General features: G+C 37.1%; 1 protein-coding gene across 7 annotated transcripts in view; it reads left to right on the forward strand.

The window, feature by feature from the left end:
* PLCE1 (phospholipase C epsilon 1) overlaps positions 1 to 21,673 on the forward strand; it is a 151,322-nt gene that overhangs the window by 108,267 nt on the left and 21,382 nt on the right. For 4 of the 7 annotated variants that reach the window (XM_050305833.1, XM_050305836.1, XM_050305834.1 and 1 more), the window contains 15 exons: positions 159 to 367; positions 2,862 to 2,903; positions 4,493 to 5,159; positions 5,663 to 5,845; positions 6,726 to 6,843; positions 7,244 to 7,403; positions 12,362 to 12,484; positions 12,570 to 12,706; positions 13,615 to 13,853; positions 14,864 to 14,925; positions 15,062 to 15,227; positions 17,328 to 17,435; positions 17,852 to 17,968; positions 18,049 to 18,207; positions 19,196 to 19,319. In XM_050305833.1, the coding sequence (XP_050161790.1) occupies positions 159 to 367; positions 2,862 to 2,903; positions 4,493 to 5,159; positions 5,663 to 5,845; positions 6,726 to 6,843; positions 7,244 to 7,403; positions 12,362 to 12,484; positions 12,570 to 12,706; positions 13,615 to 13,853; positions 14,864 to 14,925; positions 15,062 to 15,227; positions 17,328 to 17,435; positions 17,852 to 17,968; positions 18,049 to 18,207; positions 19,196 to 19,319 (2,614 nt within the window). The remainder of the gene's footprint in view (positions 1 to 158; positions 368 to 2,861; positions 2,904 to 4,492; positions 5,160 to 5,662; positions 5,846 to 6,725; positions 6,844 to 7,243; positions 7,404 to 12,361; positions 12,485 to 12,569; positions 12,707 to 13,614; positions 13,854 to 14,863; positions 14,926 to 15,061; positions 15,228 to 17,327; positions 17,436 to 17,851; positions 17,969 to 18,048; positions 18,208 to 19,195; positions 19,320 to 21,673) is intronic. The other 3 variants (XM_050305837.1, XM_050305839.1, XM_050305838.1) reach the window with 2 other exon arrangements.

Here is a 21,673-nt window from a genome sequence, read left to right on the forward strand (position 1 = left end):
GATTTGGTCTATTTTGGATTGCAAGTGGGCACAAAATCCCATTGGAAGCTAATAGGAAATAAGCGCTAAAATATTCTTAGTTGTAAAAATTTCTACAGTGAGAAATAGATGACACAAGATTCTATTTATAACTATACTAATCTTTTAGATATCTCTAGTTTGTTTCAGATTACAGTGGACAAGATAATTTCTTGCAACGAGTAGGTCAAGATGGTTTAAATAATCCAGAAAAGGAATCAACAACAAACAGTATCTTCCAAACTATCCGGAGCTGCAATCGCAGTTTGGAATCTGAGGAGGGTGAAGATAATGTTAGTGAAGGGAGCAATTCAAGAAAAAACTCTTTGAAGGACAAAAACCGGTACCAGTAGGTTTCATTTTATTTATTGTCATCAACTGTATATTTCTTGGTTTTAATTTTTAGTTTCCTTATACCAAGGCTTGCTTTTAGAAATAAGGGCAACTTTAATGCTTCCTCTTGTATTTATCTTCAAATTCAGAGCTTTTCTCCCCTGCGGTTACTCTTAAGTATCTGATACTCAACTGCTTGGAAACTCTCTGTATAGTTATATTTTCCCTCATGATGTAATTACTTCCTCTCATGATAAGGGTAAATCCTTTTCGTCTTACACATAGAACTTTGAAAATCCACAGTTACAATTACAGTTTTGATCTTTAGTGACAGGAATAGCACCAGGACATATTTGTTATCAGAGCTCAGAACATTATATTCTGCATGCTCATGCAGTGTTCTGCCCCCTTCAAAATAAAGGTTATTTATTATCCTTCAGAAGACCTGTTCTTTTAAGGACATGTTACTTTGAGGGTTTAAAATTTTGTCAAGAAAACATTTGTGAGTTCACATTTTGAATTCTCAGGTTGCTGTAATCCTGCTGTTTTTCAAAGAATTTTACTTCATTGTACTCCATGTCAAAAGTAGTCTCCAGTTTCACTTTGAAGACCTGATATATTCTGTACTATTCCCCTGCAGGATATATGGTAAATGCAAAGTTTAAGACCTCACATGATCTTCTAGAATGTTGCTTTGCAATGAAGTCTCATTGCAAAGCCAGTGTAGACATAAGTGGGTCAGCTTTAAACTAAGTGACAGTTAGACTAGTGCCAAATTAAGTGACATAACTGTACTGTTCTGAGGTGAAACACTGTAAAATTACATGGGATTTGCATAAAAACAACCATCCAATGTATTTCAGTTACTTAAACAAAAAATCTAATAAGTGGCTGCCTGAGAAGCAACTACCATCTTCCTGCTTAAAATGCATTTATTTCATTAACATCTAATTCTAAATTTCATTTCAAATAAATAATCATTATTTCCTGAAAGAATGGTTTCTAATAGAATTATTCACATCTGGCTTTAGTTGCTTCTGGGAAGTGGAGCAGTAGATTAAGGCAAGAAAGACAGACCCACTTCTCTGTCCATTTATGTTATCCCTTAACTTGCTTCAGTCCAAATACTTTCTTCTAGGCATAATTTTTTGTTCACTAATATGTTTTAAAATCAACTTGCAATCACAGTTCAAATGGAGAATAAGTTAGGCAAATCAGCGTTTCACTAGGATGAACAAAATAGAAATTAAATGTAAAAGAACAGTATGGAGAAAATTGAGTTCTTTTTTGTGTGTGTTTATTAATTTCTTGGTAAAGAAATTATGTAAATTGATAAATTAATTATTTGTACTTTATATTTAAATATAATCTAGTAAATTCCACTCTAAGTAGGAATTAAATAATAAAAAAGCGCCAATATGTATCCGAAATGAAAGTTTAAAATTCAAATGAACAAAACTGCAGACAGATATTTAAGGTTATGTTTCCTGATTCAGAGCTATACTCAGTTGGTAGTATCTGTACTTATGATGCAGTAAGTTCTGATTTTAACAGTAAAATGAGTTGTAGGAGAATACTTCTGAAATTACTGATTTAGCTCAAGTACTTCATAGACTAGAAATTCCTTGTTCACTTGCCATCTCTTTCCTGGGCATGCAGAGAGCTGGGTAAACCACGGGAGCAAATTGGTGCAGAGGCAGAACGTCCATGTTCTGTTGTCCTTCTTGTATGGAGGCTGTGATTTTTGATTTTTTTTTTTAATTCTATAAACAGATAAAGAGTTCTAAGGAAGAAATTTAGTCCTCTTTCTTGTGAGACCTGTTGTATTTGCATACAGTGTTATAGAATCCAACTTATATCATAAATATGTATTACCTGATAATTGTAGTGATGTGGTCATAAAGGCAGAAAAATACACTGCATAACATGTTCCTCATTGCTTTATAATTGCAAGAAAGATTTTCAATTAGCTTTTCTTTTGATGATTTGGATTAGCATTGTGGAACATGAACACACCAAAGCTGGTAGGTTAATTTGATTTGAAGAAAATGAAAGGCATCTAATAAAATCAGTGGGCAGGGGGTATAATTAGTTTCCTGGTTGAGTAAGCAAATAAACTGTATCACTCTGTAATCAGTGACCCATCTAATTGCCCTAAATTTCTGTACATACCAGATAAATATCAAACCTTAATCTTTATTAGAACTCTGTTTTGACAGTTCTCAAATAAGTAAAGGTAAGCAGGAAAATACAAAAAACTTCAAGTTTAAAATACAGTTTTTTGGAATTTTTACTCAACTGATCTATTAAGATACTTTAAACTTTGATCAGGCTTTATTAGCCTGATCTCATCTTCACTTTTAAGCTTTTCTAATTACAGTAAATAACCTATAAAATAATAGGGGAAAACCTAATTTTTTTTTTTTCTTTTTACCTACCCCACAATTTTCTCCTCTAAAACTGCAACCTGTCTTACTGTTTTCTTATCTTTTCATTTCCATGCATCTCAGTGCAGCACATAGAAAGAAAGCCTCTGCTTCAAACCGAGTTCTGTAAGTGTGTTCTCAGTAATCGATGGCCATGTCGCTTTTGGCAGCTCCTGTCAGAGGTTGTTTCTGTACATGGCTGTGTGTGTGTGCCTGGCTTACCTGCTGCTTTACAGTTTAATCTGTGCCCTGCAACATGCTATCAAGTGCAAAATAAGGCATAAACAAAGTTCTGCTATTTCTGTCTCCGCTGTACTGGGCTCTTTCAGCCATCCACACCCTGTCTCAGAATACGTTTTCTAGCATTTCTACAGAGACTTGTTTGATTGTTTTGAGGACATGGAGGAGAAAGAGCTACTTCAGTTGTTTGTTTAATTTTAAAATGTTAATCTTGTCTATTAGAGGTATATATTTCAATTTACATATGTCTTGTAAGACTATAGGAAGACAATTTATATCAACTCATTTACAATGCATGGCCTTTATTTTTAGAAATATTGCTTAAAGAAAATAGTTATTCTGTCAGTCCCCTCACCACAAGCAATAAATCCTCTATTGGCCCCTTTTTTATAAATTTGGTGAAGAGTTAGAGACCTCACCAATTAATAAATGAATTTGTGGCCCAGGTAGAGAAGAGTTTTAGGGAAAACTAATAGTCATCTGTAGAGTTTAGCATTGGGAGATAGAGTATGTAACTTGTTCTAAATCACAGCATGAATCATGTTTTGCTCAGTCGGTAGGACAGGGGCAGGAATTGAGCGTACTGTGGCAATATGAAGGGGAAGCACAGAGGGTATTAGGACAAGATGTCTTGAAGGATATGTAGAGGAAGATGGTTTGTATTTTATTGGCTGAATATCCTTAGGAAAGTGTGCTTCATTAGTTCTGTTGTGCACAGAACAGTTTGTTCTTTTTTTATGTTCACTGAAGGAGTATCAAAATATTTAACATTTATGCACTCATACACATTAGAAACTTCTTCAGGGAAGGCGTTTTATTTAAACTGCCTCTTCTATTAGTTCAGTATTGTTGCTCTGTATCTGCTGTTTCTAATTATGGCAGAATATTTCAAACATTTCAGTTGCTGTATGCAAGTTTCATGTTAACATTTTCATTAAGTAAAATTAAATTTTCTGATGCAAAGTATTTGACAAAATTCTTCCTGCATTCTTTTAAGGAAGGTATGCATTTTAACAACTATTTTATTAGTGTTAATCAGAGTATTATAGTGTGAAAGGTCTGAATATTAAATCAGTAATAGAACAGAGATTAGAAGTCCTGCCTTCAGTCCACTAGATCCTGATAACTGTTTTCACATATGGTTCCTGATATTTCCAGTGGAGGAATCTTATGCTGTGAATTTAAAAACTTTAATCACTTGGCTTTAAGAACTGATCAGATATCTTTATTGTTAATGCAAAGTTTGGAAAGTTCTAAGAAAATATAATTATATTGCTGCAGCATCTATTAATTCAAAATTTCAGTAACATAAATTGTAATATTATAAAAGCTACAGAGGTTCCTGTAAGTTGCAATTATGGTAATGATAGTATTCTATTTATTTAAACTGCAGCAGAAAAAAGTATTCATCAATCATAGCATAAATCAGCACATGTTTCACTAAATATAAATCTCTCATCTTTGCTCACATGCAGATTTATAATTGGAGATCTTTCAGATTCTGAAAGTGACATATTTGAGCAGTTGAAGGAATGGGACACAAATTCAACAGAAGAGCAACAAAAGGCTTTCTGCCATGGGATAGAACTCATTCCCTGGTACGTGTTATCTATCAGGGCTGATGTCCATCAGTTCATGCAACAAGGGGCAACCGTCATTCATTATGACCAGGAGACACATCTCTCAGCACGTTGCTTTCTTCAACTTCAGCCTGACAATAGTACTTTGACTTGGACAAAACCCACAACAGTTTGCCCTGCAAATGCTAAGGCAAAAGTGAGTGTGCTGGGTAATACTGCTGAGCTTGGTAAATACCAGTTTCTTGGTAATACTGGACTGGTGGAAGGGTTTTTGGACTTGTTTTCAGCCAAGGCTGTATATATGGGACACTCGGGCATTGATATGCACACTGTGTGTGTTCAAAATAAACTTTGTAATATGTCCCTTGAAGAAAATGGTATAACACTACTTTATGGACTTCATACTACTGATAATAAGTTGCTGCACTTTGTTGCTCCAAAATATACTGCCAGAATGCTGTATGATGGATTGCTGGAATTGACTAAAGCTGTAAGAAAAATGAGGAAATTCCCTGATCAAAGACTACAGTGGCTACGGAAACAGTATGTCAGCCTTTACCAGGTAAAAGATGCTGTGATTCTGTATAAGAAAATTTCAAAGTTATCAACAACTTAATGTAATCCAATTAGTTTCTGTTGTAAGTAAGGTTAGATTAAAGATGAGCACCAAATCTCAAACTTTGTAACACTGCTTAAGTCAATAAGATCTGATTCTCCAAACAATGTTATGTCAAACCTTACAAGTTTTGAATACACTGAGGATAATTTTTTTCTTCTTCTAAAGCTCTTCATATGTTTGGAATTTTGGAATAAGTATTTTATTAAAGAAAAAGCAATGACAGTACTTGAAAAGGAAGCTGAAATACAGAGTGATTAGAGTTAGGGCCAAAAAAACTCCACAAAGCAGCAAACAAAATAGCCCTTTGGTATCCATGCAGTAATTAAAAATTGCCTCCTCTCGATGTTTTGTCTTTCACTGGTTCTTCAGAGATTTCTGTATTGTTGCTTTAAAAAATGTGTCTGTTCTTATTCTCCTTGTTTTGTTAACACTGAGAATTTTTGTAGGAGGATGGAAGGTTTGAAGGCCCAACCTTGGCTCAGGCTGTTGAACTGTTCGGAGGCAGACGATGGAGTGCAAGAAACACAAGCACAGGATCTCTCACCAAAAGCACTGACAAACCTAATGTACAGAGAAACAACACTCTGGGAATAAGCACAGCTAAGAAAAAGAAGAAAGTACTCATAAGGGTAGAATATTTTGTTATTTGTGTATTTTGTTGCTTATCTGGCTGATTTGTATCCCTCTTGCCATTACTGTGTGGCTAACTGTGTTCTGAACCAGAGGAAAAAAGTTAGATGATAATTTTAAAACTGTTTATTGCAGTTTCAGATTTTGTGGTTATTGTTTTCCAATAGTTTTGGTTTCTTTTCTCATGCTTGAAGCATTCTTAGGACGTGTAGCTGCTGGGGCTAGCAGAAGGGGACAGAATCTTCTTGCAACCTTTAGGTATTGCCTCAATATAAAGGTAAAATATTGGTAATAATAAAAATATTAACATGCAAAGTGACATCTGGAGGCTGATGTCACTTTTTAAAATGGTTTTTATTTTGTTTCCAGAAATACTACCACAGTTATTCCACTTCATGTTAGCATGCAGTTTTGTCTTGTGGGTGACAGGAACATGACCTAGTCTGGCAGTCTTCTCTTTTTTCCTGGACTCACCTGCTTTCAGCAATAGGCAGGAGAGAGGATAATGCAGGAACTAGCAGGTCTATACTACTATATATTCTTCTACTGGTCAGGTAGGGAAGATCCTTAAAGAAAAAGAACCATCCTCTTTAGGGCTCCTGTGCACCAATGCAATAGTTTAAAACCAGCTGAAACATTTTAGAGAGGTTCAGTCATTGTCATCTTCTGTGTGATGTCAGACTGAGGTAACAGTGAGTGGTCCCACACTTCACTATGTATCCTGTGTAAGTTGTCTCTTTTCTACTGATATTGACCTTACCAGGAGTCTGTTTCATAAGGAGTAGCTGATTTATCTCATGCTTTTGTTACAGGTTGCACTACAAAGAACAGAAATAGTAGTGGGTTTGGGATGTTTATTATGGTGCTCATTATTTCCAGGGTGAAAGTGGAGAGGCCACTGATGATGAAATGGCAACTCGGAAGGCAAAAAGCTGTAAGGAATATCGTAATAGAAGTGGCTCAGATCCTCAAGATATCGATGAACAAGAAGAAGCAGGTAGGTATATTGCTTTAGTACTTAAAGGTCCATCAGGTTTTTGTTCAAAGTCTTTTATGCAGACTTTTTTTTTTTTATGTTAAAAATGAATTTATTATGTAAACGTACTTTTGCAGTTGACACTCCAAATGCTTTAAGCTTTTAAATTAATTTCTGTAATTGTTAATGATTGTTCTTTAACTTAGTTTCAGTAGCACTCCCTTTCCATTAAGGTGAAAAGTAAGTGTTGTTCAGTATGTCCATTAAGATGAAGTGCAAGTGTTGATCAGTATGGACTCTTTTGGCTGTTTTGGGACAAATCTAGAATGCTGTTCGTGTCCTACTCTGTGTTAATGAATTGGACAAAAGCATTTTTTTAGGCCAGATGTAACTGAGATGAAAACTTTTGTTTTCTCCATAGATCAAAATATTATTATTAATGCTTCTCCATCTAACAACCTGCCATCAAGAAGAGCTCACTCTCTGACAGCATCTGGGTCTCCAAACTTAGGAGCTACATCACCTTCACCAGCAAGACCAGTCTCGTCTCCTGTAATATCTTCAAGCAAGAGTCAGTCTAGGTAAGGATTTAAATCAATGCTTTGATTTAAAAGGAAAAGAAGCTACTGTTACTTATCATTAAGTGTGGATTTTGTGCCAAACTAGCAAAATCTGACAGAAACAACACCAGAAATGCCATTAGCTTTTTTGTAGGCATCTAAAACACATTGTAGGACAACATAGGACATTTAAGCTGAAATACCATGAATCTGAGGATGGCTTTGTAGCAAGTCCCTGAGCAGCATGCTTCAGTTTATGTCTGTTACAGAAGGGGATTGGAATGTTGTTCCAAAGCTACACAAATATGGAGTTTAACTCTTTCCCAAGATCTTCTCCAAAACATAGTTATAGACATGTTCATAATGAAAATCAACAGCAATGTTCTAGATGTGTGAACTGAAGCTCTGAGGTTTCTCAGCATAATTCATTTCTACCTGGGGGAATAATAACTTTTACTAACATTCCTGGTGGTGATTGCGGTATTGTCTTGGGAATCAGAGGAACAGATTTGAAATCTTTTTCTTATAAGCCTCTTTTCCTTGAATATTCATCCTTTTTATGTCACTTAGGCAGTGTAAAAGCTCATTATGTTACGTGCAGTGGCATAGTACTCTATTGTATTAATTGTATAAATAGTAATGTGGTGGTTACAGTGATAATAATAATATAACAACCATAATATGTCAGGGATGTGGATGGTACTTTATAACATACAAGAAGACAGTCTCAACAGAGGCTTTCCAGTAGCTTTTAAGAGAATGAATACTGAAATATGGTTGTGAATATGAATCTTCGGGGTTCCACAAGAGCAATAGTGAACAATGGAAGAGATTACTGGTGTTGGTATTACATTACTTTGGAAAAGAGGTGTCTTGTGGAATGGTTCCTTTTGTGTATTTCTTGGGGATTTTATTTATACTTAAAATAGTTGGATTTAGCAACAGGTGTGAGTAGTGGACAGATGTGGTTGGCTTAATACTGCTTAGCACTGCTTTCTGAGATTCTTACCATGTTTTTTACTTTTTGTTCCTTACTATCATTCACAAACTTGGATTTGTCTCTCTAAGCTTTTATCTTTGGTTGTGGGTTTTTTGGTGGTGGTTTTTTTTTTTGTTTTTTTTTTAGTATTAGAACAGATTTCTTTTACATTAAACTGAAGAAATACTGCTTTACTGCCTCTGGAAAATGCTTCTGTGTTTTGCTAATCTGCTTTTTGCTTTTATGCCAAAATGCTTGTTTTTCTCTAAAAGAGATTAAAAGGCTCAACGGGGAACTCGCGTTCCCTGGGGAAGGACAGCTAATGTTCTTTTAAATCCTCTCAGTCCTGGGTTTCTGTGCAGATCCCTGCACAGCTTTGCACTGTGGACCTCCCCAAGTTATCACAGGTTTTCCCTGGCAAAGTTTCCTCAGCAACTCCATACATCCCTTGGTAGAGCAGAGCGCTCCTAAATTTACTGTGACACTTCTTGCTAAAATTTGCTGGGGATACAGTTATATGGCTCTTTCACCTGTCCTGTGGAAATCTTCTCAGATCAGACTTACATGTTTTACCCATTACCTTGACCTAGTTTTTGTGAGCCATTAAGAGATTTGGAGCATTGGAGAGAGTTTTATTTGTGGCATTTAGTCTGTGGACCCTTGTTAGGTCTGAATGGTGCTTGCCAGTTTTCATGTGTGTGGAACTTCACATGTGCCTCAATTGTGATCAGTGAGTCCAAGTTATCAAATAGTTGGCTCTGTGCTTTCCTCCAAAGTCTTGTGATCTTCCACTTATATATGTAATAATTTACTCCTGGGATATCTTTTACATTAAACCAGCTTGTTGCCTCCAATTTAGAATTTAGGTGCTCTTCTGGGAATAGGTGCTCCAGAGACTTCTGTAATTAGATATCTGGATAAAGAGCTTAGTCTCAAACCATCAAACTGTCTTGGAGGACACAGCAAGGTTTGTACCTTCAGGCAATCCACCCACAGTCATGGCATGTCCTACTGCTTTGTGTTACATTAAATATATGGCAGCCTGTCAGGCAATAACATACCATAGCTTATTTCAGCTGTTTCAGGCATAAAACACACCAAACATGAAACAGTGGCAGAATGGGTGTCTGTGACAGCACAGGTAGAAGTGAGGGAGGAGCAGACAGGGGCAGCGGTTCACAAGCTGTGGTACATAAAGACTACGAGCAGCACAGCGTTTTTACTTGAAGCTGCTGCCCTTAACCCTGGTGATATGCAAGCAGAGGAAGTTTGGGAACCCACACAAGCTGAACACAGCCATTTTTTGTTTCTCTTTTGCCCCATTTTTGTTGTTATTCTGCAGTCTCATACAAATCAAGTTACATACTTAGTTATACCCTACAGGTTTTGTCAGTATCGTTATAATTTGAGATAAAATGAAGTATCCATTTCCCAAAGTAACAGAAAGTTTGAATGACCTAGATAATGAAATAACCTCAGAAATACAGGATCTACTGGGTGTACTTATACACATTTGTATAAGCACTGCACAGATGAGAGCTAATGGTGAGATGAGCAGAGTTTAGTAATTCAGATTAGCATCTGGATTTAGGCTCAAACACTGACAAGGCTTCATAGTTGGAGGCAGTGTTGGACATGACCTGTTTGAGCACGTTAGGTGAGCACACAGTCCCTCACAGAACCTGGAGCTTAGGAGGGCAGTGGGCAGAGGGTCCCACCAGCAGCACAGAAAGCTTGAACTAGTGACACGTGATCACTGGGTCCTGCAGTGTAGCAGGAGGACAGCGAGAGAGATTTCTAGTTCTTTTTGCATCTAGTATGTGTATCATTTTACCTGAGCAGTAAATTAGAACAATGTCTCCACTAAATGAGAAGTGCTAAATAAAATAAAATAATATAAAGTGGAAAAAAATCTCTAAATATAATGATAAAAGTTGAAAAACAGGAGGACCTGACCATCTTTATTGTATATTTTAAATAATAGTAATTCTTATGGGTAGAGAGTGAAAAATGGTATTTTTACATATCTAACTCATAACCTTGATATTCTTTATGTCCTTACAAATAATTTACGTTCAGATAAATCCTTGTACAATCCAAATGTCCAGATGATTTCCAGACACAGGTAACCTGCAGCTGATTTTGTCATTCTTTCAAAGCAGATGTGCATATAGTTGTTGTTGATGGTGAGGTTTTCTTCAGGGTTTTTTGCCTTTTTATTACCCATGGAATGACTCTGGAAGATAGTCTTTAGTGATCAGATCTAGTAAAATGCTGAACATTTTCTTCTCCTGTTGGTCTTCCATTTGGTACTCTACAGATCCAGTCTGTTTTCTGGAGTCTAGAAACTTTCCTCATCACGATTTATTTTTCTTGTTTGATAAAAATGTTAGGAATTATTTAATCCAAAAAAAGTTATATGCAGTATGTCAGTACTTGCCGTAATGATGTTAAACAAATTGATTGTTATCCACTAAAGTAGATGATTTTTTTTATACTTTTAAGTCACATTCTGTTTTCAGTTATATGCATTCATCCCAGACCAGGAGTAAATTGAGGATTCTAATCTAGCATATTTGGGTAAAAAGTCACCTGCTTGCAGGCATGACTTCAGAAACACTGGACAACAAGCTGGTCCTGTTTTTCCATTGCAGCTGTTGGAACTATTTGTACTGAACCTGATGGCAGAATTCATAGATTAATGGATTTGTGTATAACGTTACAGAGCAATAAAGTCTGACACACAGTTGCCTTGTCTGATATTTTTAAACAAATACTATAACTTCTGCAGTTATGGTTCAAACTAGACAGTTGTTTGCTTAGATCCCTCCCTTTTCAGGATGGTGGTGCTGGCAGATCCCATTCCTGCAGTGTGTGTTCATTGCTGTTTAGGCCCAGGAGGGGGCTCGAGAGCTCAGCCCCTCATTGCAAATTACTACATGTAATTCACTAAGGATTTGTTCATGTTTCTCAAGTGAGGGCCTAACTACACTTACAAGTGTAAATCCTGTAGTAGCCTGAAGATTTTGGGGAGTGACTTTTGGAAATGTACTGGTTTTATTTCAAAAACTTTATTCAGCTGCACATCTTAGATTAGTGATTGCAGTTAGAGCAATTGGCTGGGCTTGGTATTACTCAAATCAATTAAAATAAATAGCACCAAACAGATAGTTGGTTTTGTGATCATCTTCTGCCTTTTCTCTCAAGAAATGCCAGTTTGCTTTCCTTCCCTCAATCCACAAAGCTGAAAGGAAGAAATCATTAGAACCTCATTTGGTTCTAATGGAGAGTAGCCCTCCAGGGGCTACTGTCCAATCTTAACAGAAGAAGGGGACTGTAGTTTGACCTGTCTTTGAAGTCTCTGATGACAATCCCAACTGTTCTTGGGAAGTATCCAAGGAAACTCATGGGCTGGGAAACAATGAGAGCTGAATGCAAGGAAAGGGGAAGGGTTATACTTCTTAAAATCTGCACCTTCAATGCTCCCAGATATAAGAAACTCCAGGTGCATAAGGAAAATACTTCGTTTTCTTGCGTATCCAGTCAGAATATTAGCATTTTATTTTGACAGCAGAGCTTTAAGGAATTCTGCTTCCATTTTATTTTTTCCATAGCAAATCTTTATTGAACTTCATAAAGAACCCGCATTACAAGAATACTGAAATTGTTTTCTTTAAAGGGAAAACAAGAATGCTTTCATTTGTGCCATATGCATCAGACCCTTTTGCACATGAAAGCTTTAAATACCATGCATATACATTATTAATTCTGGCAAAGTTTGCAGTTGTCTTCAGGGAAAAGAATAGTTGATATAAAACAAGAAGATACAAACTGTCATTATGCATCTTACAAGATTCTACTTTATTTGCTTCTTCCAGATATTGGTAAAAAATGCATTAAGGATAGCACAAATAAACTATTACTACAGCAATACAGCATAATGTTTCCATAAGTAGAAGTTTAGTTGTACCCAAACTGCAGCAGTCTTTTTCTGATTTAGCACATGGAGCAGCAGTAGCTGGCACGGCCGCGTTAAAGGAGGAATGAAGGGGTTTCAGAACTTCATGGTGTCTGATAGTAACATGACTTTTGTGGAATTTGTAGAGCTCTTCAAATCTTTCAGGTAAAATATATCTTTATTTTGTACTGATTTCATTCATCCAAGTTTATAAAAGAGCAAAAATTGAACTTTCCCACTCTTTTTGCAGCGTCCGTAGCCGCAAGGACCTGAAAGACCTTTTTGATATCTATGCTGTGCCTTGCAACCGGTCCGGCTTAGACCCTGCTCCACTTTATACTAACTTGAAGATTGATGAAAATAGCAGTGGATTCCAGCCTGATTTAGGTTTGTTAAAGAGGAAAATTGAGCTGTTAGACTGCTGAGCAACTTTGGTTATTGACCTCAATAAAAAGTGTCTCAGTCTCGAAAAGAACCATCAGTTATAAGTTTAAGTAGAGGACTGCTACCATGCCTTCACTAAGCAGGATGAAAGGCAGAAATGAAGGGAAGGAAAAGTATTCTGGCTTTCCATTAGACAAATATATTTGTAACTGATACTAGCAGAGGCATAAAACTTGTTGCTGAGTGGCTGAGCTCAAGTATCTGTACAGGTTTTAGGAGCTCTGGAAGGGCTAAAACACTAAGCAACCATAGGGAGGATAAATGAGGAGGCTGTGGCCTGTGTCTCATTGGGCTGTTTTTTCCTTATCTGGTTTCCTAGTGGATCTGCTTTATGTGGGATAAGGGGAAGGAAGCCTCTGTCCCTCTTTACATTCCCCAGTTACCCTAATCTAAGTCTGAACTTTGGCCACATTTAAAGAAAACAGCCTTTCTGCCAGTCATCTTGTGGGGAGGGTGCAGAACAATTGGCACAGGGGACTGGAAGAAGATAAACAGAGATTGAACAGGAAGGGTATGGGGTTGCACACAGTGACGAAAAGGCTTTGAGGCTGTTTGTGGTGGTGAGAGGAAGAAGGAGAGCCCTGGGTGATGGTGTGTGAGGGGCTGTGGATCCATGTTCAAGATTCCAGGATTTTGTTCACAATAATTGAACGCTTATAGTCTGCTCCCATGGACTCTTGTTCTTTTGTAAGTGAATAAAGCAAGGTGGGTTTGTTCTAATTTACTATATCAGTGCTAAAATATTCAGTCAGATACTCGTGCACATTGTATATTGCATTATATTCTACACAATATATATAATACACATCATTATTTGCCTTATGTTTATATTCCCATATTTTTCTTTCAAGATTTGTTGACTAGAAATGTTTCAGACCTTGGTTTGTTCATTAAGAGCAGGCAGCAGCTATCAGACAACCAGAGGCAAATATCTGACGCTATTGCTGCTGCCAGCATTGTTACCAACGGTACTGGAGTTGAAAGCACAACGCTGGGAATATTTGGAGTGGGAATCCAGCAGCTGAACGACTTCCTAGTGAATTGCCAAGGAGAACACTGTACCTATGATGAAATCCTCAGTATTATCCAGGTCTGTAATGCAGATATCTTGAAATTTCTTTTTACTTGAACTCCTGTTACTTCCGTTTTTCCCACTGCCATTGTCTGCCGGTCAGAATAGCATCTGTGTGGATATCTCCTTTCACACTGATATTACCACTACTGTTTACTTCAGTTTGAAGTTTAATACTCTCTTTATTTTGGCCTAGAAAATTTTATGGATGTCCATAAATAAATTCATTTAAAAATCATGCAGATAAAGAGTTTTATTGGCTATGTGTGCTTTAGGAGGGAAGGGATGTCATCACTTGGGAAAAGTATTTGTGACGTTCGTTGTTTTCTCCTTGTCTGTGACCACATTTGATTGAGTTTAACTCTTAATTTGGAACGTAAAAAAGCACCATTTCCACATATTTTTATTTTATTATAAAAAAAAATTCCTGAGCAAACACTGACATTTTATTCCCTTTTGTACAATTGCTGAAGATTTTAAGAAGTATGTAGAAAATTTTTTATTTCTCCAGACATGCATAATTAATATGCTTCCAAATTAACCCCCCACTTGGCAGTTAACAAAGGCTGAAAACTCCGTCTTTCAACTATCAACATGTAATATAAAACTGCAAAGTTTAAAAGACAGAAATTCTAAAGAAACATCAAGTTAGAATACCACAAGTCTCATTAATTTTAGATGGGGGTATGTTGTGTTTAAGCACAGTAGATAGGAGTGGGATGACTGATCATAGACCCTTATTAATTTCAGCTTAAGTGCTGACCCTGCTTTGAACAGGAGGTTGGAATAGATGACCTCCCAACATCCTTTCCAACCTGAATGATTCCATGATTTACAATTATGAGTTCAATATACTTGTTTACTGATTTGTAAAACATAATTTACAGGCACATAATTATCCTTAACCAAAGACTGGTTTTACATACCAACTGATGAGTGCTATGAGCAGACTACACTATGAAAACATGACAAAGACATATTTCTAAGAATTTTTATGATGTATTTCCTAAATTTCTTCCTCCTTATAGAAATTTGAACCCAGTGTGAATATGTGCCAGCAAGGGCTGCTATCTTTTGAAGGATTTGCAAGGTAATTACATATGTGTTAATTTGTATATCTATATCTATATATATCTCTCAAGATGACACCAGTAAATGAATGTTTGTATGACAGTCACAAAATGCTCAGCACAGCATAAAATTTCCTCACGTCTTCTCACTTCTAGATTTTTGATGGATAAAGACAACTTTGCCTCCAAAAATGATGAATCACAGGAGAATGCTGAGGACTTGCACTTTCCTCTCTCCTATTACTACATAGAATCTTCACACAACACTTACCTTACTGGCCATCAGCTTAAAGGGGAGTCCTCAGTAGAGCTCTACAGCCAGGTATGCAGGATTGGATCGCTGTGCAGCTTTCAACATGAACTTGTTTGTTTTACTGGCAAGTTGTAGAAACATGACCTTTTTGCTTTGAAAATCTAAATGTCCTAAACCTCTGCTTGCAAAATGTTGGAAAACATGATGTGTGGGAAAGCTGCCTGTAAGCACAGTTGTGCTCAAATGCCTTTTCTAAGGCAAAAAAAAAATGGGTTTAGTTTGAGATTCGTAGCATTTAGACACCAGTCGGTCTGACCCAACCTACTAAAATTAGACTTTCCCACAGGAAAGACTGATCTAATATTTTAGTTCATTCAGATGTCAAAAACACTACTGAAATACTGTACATTTCACTGCTTAGACGAATTTCAAATGGAACTATAACTTCTAAAAACATTACTTCTAGGAATATTCTACAGGTTTTTAGACTTCATGCCTTATTGGTGATGAGCAGGAACAGAACGATCTCTCCCTAGGGCTTTTGGTTCTGTGTTTGTTTGTATATATATTTTTTCGTGTCTGTATTTACAAAATGCCAGAGAAAACATCAAACTTCCTGTCAATAGTGTTTTCATTACCTTAAATGTTAATGACTCGTCATTGAAGAGGGCTCATCTGGTGTTCCACGTGCTCCTTCACCTGGGGTTATGAGACAGAGGGATGAGGCTGTGTTAGGAAATCCTGAATAACATGATCGCGTTGAATAATGCAATTGAAGAGGTTCCTGTAGTAGCACTACGTGGTGATGTGAGTATTGTGTTGGTAATAGATGACAAGTGACATAGGGCTCAGCTGCCTTCAAAATTTGCATGATTCAGAAAAGTTTCTCCCTGTCCCTCAAGTCAGCAGCTGAAGGAGCACCTTGTTCTGGCTCGGTGTGTCTGGCTCTCACAGAAGTGGTGGTGTGCCAGCTATGGACACAACTGTCTGAAATCAAATTATTCAGATTTTGAGTAGGAGGAGTAACTTGTTCTTTGTTCCTGTATGTTTCTGCTGGAAATGGGTTTTATTGTTGAGATATCTCCATTCAGTAAAATATTTAATTGTAGCACAGATGACAGGCATGCTAAATACTGACAGCAATAATAAGCTGGGCTGTCAACAGATGGGCTAGCTTATCTTTCCCTTCATCCTTTGCTTCCTTCAGTGGTTTTCTGGCAAGTAGGGCTTTCTAAAATAAATAAATGAATAAATGAAAAATGGATGTAAATTAGCTTAATATAATTGATTAAGATGGCCTGGCACATTTCCATTCTAGCTATACTCATGGAAGTTGTTTCTTAAGACATCATTTTCAGACAATTAATAAAACAAACAAAACTAAAAAAGAACCAGCAAACAAACTGGAGCTATCCCCATAAGCTGTCATGGGAGCAACCTGGAATAAATTGCCATGTTGTCTTTCCGCTACTTTTTTTTTTTTTTTTTTTTCAGGGGGAGCCCCTGCTGGTCTAGTGGTAAAGGCGCCGCGCTATCACCGCGGAGACCCGGGTTCTGATTCCCGGTCAGGGCCACTCCCGGGCAGGTGGGGCTCGTTAGCCCTTAAAAAGGCAACCCACCTACGTCCTAAGGACCTCGCTGCCACCGTCCAAGCTCGCTTGGCCCCGGCAGATGAACCTTAGGATTAAAGGGTGGGCTCAGTTCCGCGCACACTGTGTCTCACCTAAAAAATCCAATGCGCAGGCTGGAAGGTGGAAAGACCTTCCCTGGATCTTCGCTCGCGAAGACTGGCCATTATTATTATTACTTTTTCAGGGAGAAATGTAGAAATGTTTCTCTCCCTCAGAAAATTGGGCTATACATTAGGAACCACCTTCTGCAAACAGATTCTCTGTATTCTGTAAGACACCATGAATTTCAAAACTTTATGGTAATTCTCCTAAGAACATACATGCTTTCTTAATTTTCCCCTTTTTTTTCAATGGGAAATGAGGATTTCAGTTAGGGAATGCAGTTTTCTTCTGTGGGCTGTTTGCTTTACAGAGATTGCTCTTTCCAGCGCTCTTGCTGAATCACTGGGCTTTCATTCAGCTCTGCAATGTTTGTCTTCTGCTTTGATGGCGTGAGACTGTGACTTAGATGCGCTTACACTGTTCAATTCCATTGTAGGTTCTTTTACAAGGCTGCAGAAGTGTAGAATTAGACTGCTGGGATGGTGATGACGGGATGCCTATCATTTATCATGGTCACACTCTTACTACGAAGATCTCTTTTAAGGTATGCTGATAACTGCACGTAGATACAAGAAAAACAAGAAGAAAATAAGTACTTTTTTCTATAATAAAGGAAAAAAATTGCCAACTAGAAGAATACAAATCCTAATGGGCTAAATCCTAATAGAGTATGAACTATGGATTGTCAGACGTGAACTACTCAATGCCAAAGATTATGCTTTATAAATTCGTTTTTGCAACATATATACTGTAATTTTCTGTCTTTTTATTGTCAACATAAGTAACATAAGTAGGTACTACCAGTCCTGTTGTAACAAGATGCTGGCTTGTTTTGAAAACAAATCGTGGACCCTTTCTCCTTAGAGAGGAAAACAGATATCTCCCCTTTCAACTCACAGTAAACTAACTGAATGCTGCAAAATAACCCCATGTTCTTTCGATGGCCCTCCTTTCCCACAGGAGGTGGTTGAAGCGATCGATCGCAACGCGTTCATCACCTCCGACATGCCAGTTATCATTTCCATAGAAAACCACTGCTCTTTGCCTCAGCAACGCAAGATGGCTGAGATCTTCAAGGTAGGCCATAAATTGCAGTAAATTACTCTGAGCCCATGCCTTGGGATTTTTCTTAATTTATCACGTTCTTCATATTTCAGAATGTATTTGGAGATAAGTTGGTGACAAAGTTTTTATTTGAGAGTGACTTTTCTGATGATCCCATGCTTCCTTCCCCTGGCCAACTGAAAAGAAAAATCCTGCTTAAAAACAAGAAGCTGAAAGCCCATCAAACACCAGTGGATATATTGAAACAAAAGGTGAAGTCTTTCCCTAATAGCAAGTAGTGAGACCTAATTTTGGCTAGAAATAATTTGTGTTTGAAGTTTCTGCTATTCCTGTATGAACAGCAGAATAATCTAATGTGTATTCATGCTTGGAAGACTCACAGTGGATTGCAATGCTTTCAAATAAGTAGATAAGATGTATAGTAAAGTGTAGATACAGCATAATTAAATTTTAGTGTATATTAGTTTTATAATACTTCATAATATTATGATTAATACCACATGCCCTATATGATAAACATAAATGAATTTTCTCTCCGAGTCTATAACATTTACTGTTCATATTTATTGAGAAATAGTGATATGCATTAAGTATGTGTGTATATTTACAATATTCAGTAATTTTTGGTAGAGTTCTGCTTTATTTCTTTTTTCATATTCAATCCAGGCAAATACTCTCTTCCCTAATCCCTTTTCATGGGGGACTCTGTTATTCAAATAAGTGCTTATACCTGTATGAGAATTTTTTTAATTTCTAAAAATTAGGACTGCATCTATAGTAACGTCAATATAATAATGGCTATGGTTAGTCAGCAATTAGATTGAATCCTTGAAAATGTAAACACAGTTGCATTAGACCTAAATTCTTGTATCAGAATGAGTAAATCACACTGATTCGTACCAGTATGTGGACATGCTCCATCTTTTGAAAAAGTTTTAAACTGTTTCTGGAACAGCATACCTCAGACTGCAAAAAAGCAGTCTTGCTCTGATTGATGTGCGAAGTGGAAATTTTCCTGTAATTAATTAGCTTTCATATCTTATCAAGTGTTTTTCTTCCAATACAGGTTTTCTTTACTTTCACACCCTTAAAATGATATTTTAGTTTGATCTTAACAATCTCACTTATTTCTCATTCAGTGCTTTCATATAAATAAAATAAGATGCAAACAGTGGTGAAAACCCTTTTGCTTTTTAAAAGCACTTACTGATAATGTACTAAGTGATTCTGTTGTTGTAGGCTCACCAGCTGGCACATATGCAAGCACAGGCTAGCAATGGTGCTAGCAACCCCACACCTACCAATGAAGAGGAAGAAGATGAAGAGGATGAATATGACTATGACTATGAATCTCTCTCTGATGGTAACAATATTTATTCATTTATTTATTAAAGTACTGTTACTAGAACTGTAGCAATAAGAATGTAAATATTCTAGTTCAGAAATAAGGTAGGTGAGTTGATCTTACTTTGAGAGGAAGATGTACTAAATGTCCTTGGTGGCACTTTGGTGCAGTAGTCTCTAATATTGTGAAATTAATTTGACTGTGTAGAGGACTTGGATATGACTTTAGGTCCAACCATTATATGTTTTAACTGTGCATTGTATGCTAAATTCTAGTGTTTATAAATGACATTACTTATATAGACACCTGAAAGCTGAAGTTAGCATAGCCCTGGCATCTGCATGATCTGTGAAGTACCCACTAGTTACACCTGAGGCATCAGCTGTTCATAGCAAAGGTGGAGAAGCTGCTGAGCCCTTGGTTTATTCAGTGAAGCTGGTTTTATTGAAGCATCAAGTACTCAGTGACAAAATGGCAAGACATCTCTCAGTGACTTGCCTTGTAAGTTCATGGGCTGTCTACACTTCAGCTCTCCTACCCTTCAGGTACTGGCAGTTTAGCATAAATCCGCCTTTAGGAGCAGTTTACAGATTGGATTAATGACTGGCATGGCAGAAGTGATAACAAATATTGCGGTTAGTAACTTCTGCTACTTGCTTGACTCTAGTACAGATGAGTACAGAATGTGCCCTGCTGAGGCAGCTGAGCTGAAGTCATGCCTTTTTTCTTTTTGCTTCTTTTTCTGTGGGACTGGTTGATTCAGGTAGAGAAAACAGTTGGAATCAGAAAATGTCAAAAAATATTTAATCCTCTCAAGTTTTGTCAAAGGATATTTGTCAGAACTTCCATGTACAGATTGAATAAGCTGAATGCATCTAAATGGGTTACTTGCTTTTTTTAAATAGTAATTTTCAGAGAATATATCAAGGTAGATCACTGTGTGTTTACCCAGCAAGACAGCAGGGATGGTACAAGTGAAACCAAGCTCTTTGGGTAGTTAAACCCTGCACCATTGTTAAACTCTGTAAATGAGTCACAAAACTGACCAAGGGGACAAAAAGTTGCAGATGTGCTTCGGTGTAGATAAACGTAAGGATATTTGAGGCGAAACCTTTAAACCTTGTTTATATGATTCTAATTCTAAGATCAACGATGGCAGTATCAGTTTCAGAAATCATGGAAATACTGGAAGTTCTCTGAAATGCTCATCTTGGTGTTCAGTGACAGCCAAAAAGATGGAGATGATCAGGGACAGTGCTGAAAACAAAACATCTTTTGGCTTGTGTATAAAACCTTAATATGTTATAACTTGAGTTCTGTCCAGTTTTTGCCTCTAGATTTCAAGAAGGATATGATGGGGTTAAAGAAGTTAGAGAGACGGGCAGCCAAAAAAAGTAAAGCAAGTGCAGTGGTGGCCTTGCACGAGTCTGAGAAGGCTGGAATTCTCCAGCTGGTAGAGAAGGGGACTGAGAAAATGAATAGAAAGCAGATTTACTAAATCGTAAAGTGATGGATAAGGGGAGTACAGAACTGTTACTCATTAGATCTAGGAGGTAGTCAGTAAAACAAGTGGCAGATCAGTCTAAAACAGGTAAAATATTTATTTGTGCAGCTGGTAGTAAACTTCTGGAATATGCTGCCATGGGAAATTGCAGAGCCAAATGGCATCAGCATGTTGAAAAAAATGATTGGAGAAATTCATGGACATATTTATAAGAAAATGTTGTAGTTAGGAATATTTAGTGCAACATCTCTAATGTTCAGCAATCGTGCATGTTGGGGTGGTACTCGGGAAGTGGAGCCGGTTGCTCTCTTTGAATGGTATCTCCTGTTGCCACTGTCAGAGAATGCTCAGCTAGGTGGACAGTTGGTCTGACAGAATTGGGGCTGTTCTGAGTAAACAGTGATATACTTCACTCACTGAACCTTTAAGTCTAGTGGGGAGGTGTTTAAGTTCTAAGTGCCATGTTCAGAGAAAACGTAAGGGTTGAGCATGTCCTGCAGCACAGGACTTCGTCCCAGATTGTCTCTTATTTACATTACTTACTATTTAAAAAATAGTCACAAAATTAATGAATGCAGTTCAGAACCTGACACTGCTTGTGGAATAGCAGTATTATTTAATGCCAATATGAAAATTTATAAGTTTGATGCAAGTGCTGCCTTCAGTTGTGTTTTGCTAGAAAGCTGACCTAACTGGCTACTTGAGAATACTCTGTGTGGGACAGAGTGGAGATAGTGAAGATTAAATTGCTGTGAAAACTTAGATCTTTGCTAACATGCTTGTGAAGAAAATATTGCAAAATAACTGCAGTAAGTGACTTTTGAGCAATGTTCTAGTTAAGAGAATGTTTGAGAAACTTGAAGCTAGC

Source organism: Myiozetetes cayanensis, unplaced genomic scaffold (assembly GCF_022539395.1).
Source record: "Myiozetetes cayanensis isolate MyiCay16 unplaced genomic scaffold, myiCay2020 scf10, whole genome shotgun sequence".
Lineage (NCBI taxonomy): Eukaryota > Metazoa > Chordata > Aves > Passeriformes > Tyrannidae > Myiozetetes > Myiozetetes cayanensis.